An 8,775-nucleotide genomic window follows, 5' to 3' on the forward strand; every position below is an offset into this window, starting at 1 on the left:
GTTAAAACAAGACCCGGACTCAGTTTAACGTTTCATCTTTCATTTGTCTTTCATATCTTGCCTGATACACACATAATGCTCTTAATGTCGCTACATATACCTTACGCTGCTCAGTAGTATGTAGTAGTAACCATAAAAACCTTAATTGTTAAAGTCGATCTTAATCATATTTCCGATGACACCCTTTGTTTTGTAATGCTATTGATTTCCCACATTTTGGTCTTACATTGCTATTGCTGTACTAGAGGTTTTCTCTTATTTTTGTTTTTGTTTTTGTCATCGAAATCTTGCCCCTCCCACCCGCCAATGTTAACTGGAAAATGTCTGACTAATCGATTTCGAAATAATGCACGTACTAAAAACAGATAAAATAAACCGAAATGTATGGTTTATCCCAACGAGTGTGAAAGCATTTTTAAATCAAACACCCATTACTTTATATTAAAAGTAAATCATGTACTGTTTGACATTTTCCCCCAACATTCTTTAACTTTTCCAAAAAAGGAGAAATAGTAAGAATTTACCTTTCTTGCCCCTCGTTAACATTCGGTTTTGCAGTAACCTGTTTCCTCCTACATCAAAGCCCCAGCAGCCATGTAGGATACGAGATCTTCGTCACTGCTTTTTGTTTGTTGTGTGTGTGTGCGTGTTCGTAAAATGGGCTCCTCCTTCCGCTTAATATCACATATTTGTCGGGGGAAAACGGAAAGCTATATAAATTGCTCATTTTTTTCTTAATCTTTACATCGTCCTTTGTCCCCCTCCATCGCGGTGCTGCTTCCAATCTACAGCTGTTCTTTCGTCGAATCGTTTTGTTCCAATCGACAGCTCCCAAACAATCCTGATCGCATGGCCTGGGATTTACTAGAGGAAAAATACGGCTTGTACTAGGTAGTAGTGTTCTAGCTGACCAGAGAAGGCTCACACAGCACAGTGCCGCGCTGTTAGATTGTTCTCTTTTCTTAGTGTGAAAGGGCCCAGGTAACACTAGCAATGAGAACTTTACGATTCCCCATTTACGTCGGTACGCACAACGGACCAGCTGTTACTAGAAGTGTATGTTTGTGTGCAAAAAGAAAAAGTTTGCAGCGATTATACCTCTCAACCGGATCGCTTCGGCTGCAGCATGGTAACGGACTGGGCCGCTTCCGGGAACAGGTTGTAATAGTTGATCAGCGGTACGTAGGCCGCCCCGATCACGCGCCCCGCAAACCACCGCCCGTGCAGTGCGTTGACGGCGAGCACGGCCGTCGCGATGCTGGGACACTTGACGTACACGTTGCCCGAGGGCGACTGCTTGTCCACGTACACGTGCTGCACGCCGCCGTGCTTGTTGCACTCCTCTATCACGTCGTCCTGTATCTCCAGATCCCAGTTTGGGTTGGTTTCGGTCGCCGGGTCGAACATGTTCGACAGCAGGAAGCACTGGGTGGCGATCGGAGGCGACTGCATGATCGGTTGCTGCGGTACGGGCTGCGGGGCAGTGGCGAGCAGTGCGTCGGCTGCCGCCCGCGGCACGGCCAGACCGGCCCCCTCGGCTAGCTTGAACATAAGCTGCAGCCGTCCGGTTGCGCCCAGCTCGATGCCGCTGCGGTCCATCTCGTCCGTGTCCAGCGAGGCGTGCGTAGTTACGTCCAACCGTTCCGTCACGTTGCCCACCTTCATCGGGCGTCCTGCTAGCTCGAATCCGTTCAGCTGTTCCAGTGCTTTTTTCGCATCGTCGGCATTGTGGAACTGAAAGCAAAAGGAGAAGAAAAATGTTTGATTGTTTAAAGATGTTAACGGGGTTTTTGTTTTAATGTTATTTTGTACGACTTTCTGACGAACTATCTGTACAAACTCGCATTGAAAACGATCACATTCCACCTAAAGGGTAAGCAATCTAAAAAGTGCAAGATCAACAGCCTTCGCAAGAAGACTGAATTTGATTTTGTATACTCTTCCCCTCGATTGCAAACGATTAATCGCAATCAAGTCAAGGAGTATGCTAAAAACAATCAGAAAATATGTATATTTGACTATCTGCGTCAATGACTAACTATAATTTGTTTTGCTGATTGCTAGTGTGTGGCTTACATGTTAGTGTATGATTTCACAATGAAAACGATTACATTCCATTGCGGGAAAGGAATCTAATATTTGCAAAATCATCAGCTTTCAGATGAAAACTGAATCTTGATATTGCATACTCTTCCCCTCGATGGCAAACGATCAATCGCAATCAAGTCAAGGAGTATGCTAACAAAATAAAAATAAAAATGTGTGTCCATTCATAGTCCGAGCGTTTCTTCTGCAGTTTCTAATGCAACCTTATTTGCTATGTTTTGTATGATCTCACCATGAAAACGATCACATTCCACCTAAACGGTAAGCAATCTAAAAAGTGCAAGATCTTCAGCATTCTTACGAAAACTGAGTGTGATATTGCATACTCTTCCCCTCGATAGCAAACGATGTCATCGCGATCAAGTCAAGGAGTATGCTGGAATAATTATAGCTATTTCAATCGGGCACACTTCATGTACCGCCGCTAAAAACCGTGTATGTATGTTCTCGATTAATCTCCGAATGAGTAAAGGTACAATCAAAGTTGAGTAAACATTTGTTCTTGTAAAAATAGAGAACGAGCCATCAATTTCATTTAGCACACTTTGGTCCTTTCATTGCAAACCAACAATCGCAATCAAGTCATTCAGTATGCAGTAAAAGATGCATCTATCGTACGTAATGCGATAAAAATACGCAACAAACAGAAGAGAAAGTAAACACTATACTTACTGTGATAAATCCGTAGCCCTTCGAGCGTCCCGTGTCGGCATCCATGATGAGCTGGATGTTATCGATCTTGCCGAACGGTTCGAAGATACCGTTCAGCATATCCTCCGTGATGTTGAAATGCAGCGAGCCCACGTACAGACGCATCGGGCCGGACGGGTTCTTGGGCGGTGCAACCGGCGGCTGGCTGGCCATACGGTTCTTTTCCGCCTGCGTGTGCTGCACGCTGATCGGTATGCCGAGCAGCTTCTGGCCGGACAGCCCCAGCGCCAGCGCGACCGACTCGGGATCCTTAAACTCAATGTAGGCGATACCCTTGAAGCGCTTCGTTTTGTTGCATGTGATCAGACGGACGTCGCGCACCTTGCCTACGCTCGAGAAGAACTCTTCCAGGTCGCGCGCATGGATGCGCTGGGACAGCTGCATGCAGAAGACGGTACGCGCATCCCGATCCTCCTGGCTCATCTCTTCCAGCGGCGATCGATCGCGGTAGTAGCCGGAGCCACCTCGTCCCCTTCCCCGGTAGGGTTTGGGGGACATCGAGCGACGGCCACGGCCCATGCCCCGTCCACCGTCCCTCGAGCGGCTGCGACGGCGATAGTCTCGTTCGCGAGAGCGGCGCCGATGATCAACGCGATCACGAGATCGCCGCTTCTCAACCACTACCTCCCGCCGATGGTGATCGCTCTTGCCGCGGTCCTTTTCCTTCGAGCGGTCCTTCGAACGGTCGCGGCGCGCTGGCGAACGGGACTTGCTGCGATCCTTGCTGCGACGGCGCTCCTTGTCGCGGTTACGGCCGGGCGAACCGGAGCGATGCTTTTTGGAGGCCTTTTCACCGTCCCGATCGCGTTCACGGTCACGCTCACGCTCCCGTTCACGGTCGCGCTCACGATCACGGTCCCGCTCACGTTCTCTTTCGCGTTCGCGCGAACGACTGCGATGGCTGTTGGAAAATTAAAAAAAAATAGTCAACTGTCTTTTTCTTTGACATATGGTTTTGTCATTGATTTGCGACTTACCGTGAGGATTTGCTATGGCCATTTTCCTTAGATTTTTTCTCTCCATTCGTTGTGGCGCCATTTTCTACCGGCGAGGCGGCAGCATCATCCTAGTTTTGGGGTGAAGAGCAAGCAACGTCATCGATGGATGGGTTGATGAAGAAGGCAGAGCACACACGCACACACATACAGGGCACGTCGTAAACCGTACCGAGAAGATAAGGTCGTATTCGAGAAAATGAAAATGATGCATACGCGCAATTGGCATTGAACAGTAGAAGGGTTTAAGTTGATTTTGGGGTGGTGGTTTGAGTTGCAGGACCACGCGCAACAACACCCGCGTGATGATTTTTTCACGCCGTTCGTGAATAGCGCGAATAGAGATGAAGTGTAAAAAAGAAAACAACAAAAAAAGAAAAGGGAAAGAGAAGAGAAAACAACAAAATAGTGGATTAATTTAGTGCGTTGCATAGATGTGTCGGATTCGCGCAAATCCCTCCAGCAGGTGCGGGAAATAGTCGCTCTCTCTCTCTATCTCAGTGTTGCAGCAATGAAACGGCGCGTGTCACCGCCGCGCACGCACACCAGAAGTCATATGCAAATATAAGAGAAAAACAAATACAACATGGGAGGCAACACATTGAAGATACGTTCAAGTCGACGAACAGTGCGTTCTCTTAGACTTAGCCCAACTTAGCACCGTGCATCAAGCGTGTGTCTTTTGCGCATCTTCACCTCACTGACACGTGGCTGGGGTTCGGTATTCGGTAAACCTACGCAGAAGAAATGAAACGTAAAAAAGTGGTGTTGGAACTCTCCAGCGTGTATGTTCTCCACAATTTTGGCTAAGTGCACACAGATGACCGCACACAGCGCAGGATCGCTTAAACCTTATTAATCTCTTCTTCCGCAGACCAGCCACAGCGCGCGGGGGAGAAGAGACGAGTCGGACGGCTCTGCGAAACGGCGGGCCCATGGTTTAGAGGTTTATGAGCGGACACAGGTGTAATGTTGGTTGAATTCTGCAATTACAACACATTGTATTCTGTTATGGGACACACGAACTTACGTTTCAGCATTGTTTGTAAGTGCATTTGATCGCGCGCTTATAGGCAACGGTTATTGCGGGAGACCTATGGTATAGTTATTGCTTTTAAATGGTAAACTCTCCGAAGGCAGACGTGTGACAGTGCCTTCACACTTGCCCCATCTCTCTGTCTCTCTCTCTCATACGCCAGAAGACATCCGGGCGGGTGGGGGAGTGTTATCAACGCATTAAGAGCAATTAATCTGCAAAAGGAAAATAATGCCTTTAGCGATTGCTCGCGTAGCAAACAAATTCTATCCAAAGCAAATGCTAAAGAGCGTGTGTGTCTTCCATTCCGATAGAATTACCAATGACCGTCACTCATACGCAGCTCGGACCATGTGTCATCCTACCGAATGGCATCAACTCAAAGGGATTGACCAATTTAGCCAGCAGCTACTTCACAGCTGGGAGCGACGTATCTGAATTGTTCGACATCTGCAAAGAATCTGTTCAAATATTTGATAGATCACACACACAGGGACACACGATAGCGTCACCAGTAACGATGACGAGCAGCCAGCCATGCATCCCTTCGAGAGGGGATGCTGTCGTATGCGCGCCATTACTAGTATGTACAACTGTTGCCCAACACTAGACCGACGATCATCGAAATAATCACGAACCTAGAAAAAAGTCTACAGATTCTAATTAGGTGGAGAGGGAGAGTGAGAGAGAGACAGTGGAAGCCTCGGCCGGTCGCTCCTCAATTGGCGCCAACCGGATGCATCAGCGCGGTTGGTTGTCTGGATGCCCGTAATACGCCCTCAAATAGCAACCAGTGGACACCTGTAAAGAGAGCACCGAACGAACTACTTCGATATGTTTTGTCCCCTAGTATTTCTGCTGTATGTAAGAGCCTACACGTTGCTTCGTGAAAAATTTTTCGAGCCGATGATGATCCGCTGTGACGACGGTTATCTATTCAAACTTTGCTTGAAACGGACGATTACCTAGAACGAGCAGAGACTAAGGCCAAGGAGAGGGGCACATGTATGCCACACGCATTTGAACGGTATCGAGAGTATTTGATACTTGATTTGTTGTTAATACTATACAAATGTCTATACTTTTGCTTCGATATTTTTGAAATGCAGATGGTAATAAGTACAATAGCCACAGCCACCTCGGGATGATGTAGCTAGTGCGCCTCAAATCCAAGCCAACCAGGAACTGTAGCCAACATACGCAAACTTTGGCACGAGATAGAACTGTATGCGAGGGAAAATAAAACCGCGATTAAATATGCACGACGAAACACTTGCCTCGTCGGTATCGTACGCGCACAACTTGGATGAACTTAACGGTGTTGTGTTTGTTTGTGATCTGTTCACGAACGACCATCGGCCATCTAGAACAGAGATGGAGGAAATCTAAGAAGGAATACTACGTATGGACAACGTTCAAAAGCTGCACATTAATATTACAGGACGGAGAAGACTTTCTAGTGTTTTTATCTCTAATGCCTGAGGCGAACACGTTGAATGGAGAGTATTTTGCGATCCACTATTCGTGCGCATTTCTTCTTTAGCTTACATACATAAATACAATTATAATAATTGTTAGTGTGTGCGTACTTTTTTTTTGATAAGCTTTTGCTTCTTCTGCTTGCCTCTCCTTGTAAGCCCTCTTTAGGGAGGACACTTCCTCTATCGTAAGGAACAAGGGCATTTGCTGCCGCATACAATGATATCTTGGTGTGTGTCAATATCGTGACTGATCTTTAATTGCTTAGAGCTTTGTATTTGTATTTGTGTATTTTTGCCTACTTTGATTCCAACCAGCAGACACAGAGCAGCCTTTACAGAGATCAGCCTAGAAAAATAAAGAGAAAGTTCCACTTTAATCACATTTGGTTCCGTGGGGCACTTGCCTGGCGGTCGTTTTGTGTATTTTTTTTAAATAGTTCTTTTTTTATGCTACGGATAGTAAAAGAGCCACGAAAGTACAGTTCAAGGGATGTTTGTGATGCTAAAATTAAAGAGCTAACGGATAAGGTCAAAAGTGGAGTAGGGAATTGCGAAGAAAATGGGAACAGTAGAAAACGGAAAAAAACGTAGGAAAAGGGGATTCTTTTTTTTCTTTTTCGTTGCTCTTGATTGCTTAACGCTCGCAGGGATAAAATGATTTGTGGTTCTTTATCCGTTAATCTCATGTGATGTTGTGGGTGGGAGGGAAAGAGTAGTTTCGTTGCAGTAATAGGATATTTTGCAGTTTTCGTGTATTAATTGGGTATGTACCTTTGTCTTGGAAGCTGAATACACACACTCTCTGTACCAAACTCATACCGGAACCTGACATTAGTATCGTCTATAAAATGCAGAAACGAGGAAAATTCATGTCATTTACCTTTTATCGAATAGATTGTTTTTTGTTTTTGATTTTTTTTTTGCAGATAATGTGAATTGGTTGGTAATGGTTGTTAATAAACATACATAGTTATACGATTATTGCTCTGGTTTCTGTTTTTTTTCTCTCAGTACAGCACTTACATACTACGGAAGATTATTATGTACACAACAGCGCGCAGTTTGGCCACCTTTTTCGTAGCAATACAAAGAGTCTTACATATTATGCTATTTTACAAGACCAACTCGAGGAACTCTACTTTGACTGCGTATATTGAACCATGAGATGAAAAGGAAAGCGGTGCCCTTGGATGGGACAGAGGCGAGAGTAAACATTGCTAGCGTTAACTTCCGGAACACGGCTGACGAGCCTCCGTGATCGGTTGTCTCTTTCCTTTCCATCAGCATATGCAGCAGCAGGCTGCTTTACGTTTCAAGCCTCGAGCAACATTCACACACACACGCGCGCGCACTTATACATCTTCGCACACGCACGCATCAATCTATTGAAACAGCTTTGCGGCGTGTGTGCGTTCTCGAACTTACAACAAAAAAAAATCTCTGGCCACACGTGTGGAGCACGATTAGCAAGAAACAGGATTCTAAAGAGAATACAATCACACGCACAGCACAAATGTAAGCTCTGCGGGTGGCACCAACGGCACTTACCTCCTTGTTGTAGGGCGCCTCTAGCAGATTCAGCACCTCATTATTGAGCTCGTCATCCGCCGCCATCTTGTCCGAGATGTGGTGCTCTTTCCGTGTTTCGTGATCGTAAAATGTGGTACTTTTCATTCCGCGTACAACTGTTCGGATGAGCGGATGCACTTTAGCTACTGCAGTTGCTGTCGATGCAGGGGATCACTTTCTTCGCAAAGGTGGCTTTTTTAGCGCGATTGTGTGACGAAATGTGGAATAAATCGCACGAAAGAATTTCACAGCTGGCTGTTGTGTTGGACTGTGTGGAATCAAGATGGCGTACACTGTGCGAAGCAAATCTCGCTTTGACATAAGCAGTGCGGACGCTTGTGTTGATACATACGGGTTGACTTCTTCGAAGGGAGCGATACACGTTTCGGTTAAAAAAAATGACGGTTACGTTGTTGGTCTGTTGTGAGTGATGGGATTTCATATTGAAAATGCTAATTGTTCGTGTAAACATATAGTTTTATTCTTTTACAGAGATTATATTAAATTAAATGCAAAAATTGCAGTAGATAAAATGGGTTTGTTAAGACATATCTTACATGTCGTGTGAAACAAATTGGTTGTAAAGTAAAGAAAATGTTACTGCAGTCAGTAATTGTACAAACCGCTCATTTGGTGTTAAATAGCACGCTATTGAACGTGTTGTCTTTGATTGGTTCCATTTGGGAGTGCGTCGACTGCCAATTATGGCCACACCTTTGGGCAATGGTTCAACAAGCGGCAGCATGGTTGAAACGACGAGCAGTATAGCGACGATTGCCACTTTGTAGTTATATCTTTTATCCATACGATTGACGGGTCGGTTCTGAGAAACGGGTTTTGTTGCTACACTACAATTTAAACATGTGCAAAACATACC

At 45.5% G+C, this 8,775-nt stretch overlaps 1 protein-coding gene across 3 annotated transcripts; it reads right to left on the bottom strand.

Annotated features, from left to right (window-relative positions):
* Positions 1 to 19: 19 nt before the first annotated feature.
* LOC120904935 (RNA-binding protein 39) lies at positions 20 to 8,206 on the bottom strand. 3 transcript variants are annotated; one of them, XM_040315444.1, is made up of 6 exons: positions 7,878 to 8,206; positions 7,101 to 7,170; positions 6,439 to 6,675; positions 3,795 to 3,883; positions 2,779 to 3,718; positions 24 to 1,734 (listed from the first exon to the last, which is right to left on the bottom strand). In XM_040315444.1, exons 3-6 carry the CDS (start codon positions 6,541 to 6,543, stop codon positions 1,102 to 1,104), a joined length of 1,767 nt encoding a protein of 588 aa, XP_040171378.1. In that variant the 5' UTR covers positions 6,544 to 6,675; positions 7,101 to 7,170; positions 7,878 to 8,206; the 3' UTR covers positions 24 to 1,101. The 3 variants fall into 3 exon arrangements, with proteins under 3 accessions (XP_040171376.1, XP_040171378.1, XP_040171379.1); XM_040315445.1 differs by lacking the exon at positions 7,101 to 7,170; XM_040315442.1 differs by lacking the exons at positions 6,439 to 6,675; positions 7,101 to 7,170 and having other exon boundaries at positions 20 to 1,734.
* Between the last annotated feature and the right edge of the window lie 569 nt (positions 8,207 to 8,775).

The sequence above is a fragment of the Anopheles arabiensis genome, chromosome 3 (assembly GCF_016920715.1).
Source record: "Anopheles arabiensis isolate DONGOLA chromosome 3, AaraD3, whole genome shotgun sequence".
Taxonomy (NCBI): domain Eukaryota; kingdom Metazoa; phylum Arthropoda; class Insecta; order Diptera; family Culicidae; genus Anopheles; species Anopheles arabiensis.

Excerpts from the sequence above, each read along its gene's own strand:
- LOC120904935 (XM_040315442.1), bottom strand. The coding sequence starts at position 8,003 with ATGAAAAGTACCACATTTTACGATCACGAAACACGGAAAGAGCACCAC. Across the intron at positions 3,719-3,794 it reads GGCCATAGCAAATCCTCACG|CCATCGCAGTCGTTCGCGCG; the intron begins GTAAGTCGCAAA and ends ATTTTCCAACAG. Across the intron at positions 1,735-2,778 it reads AGGGCTACGGATTTATCACA|TTCCACAATGCCGACGATGC; the intron begins GTAAGTATAGTG and ends TTTTGCTTTCAG.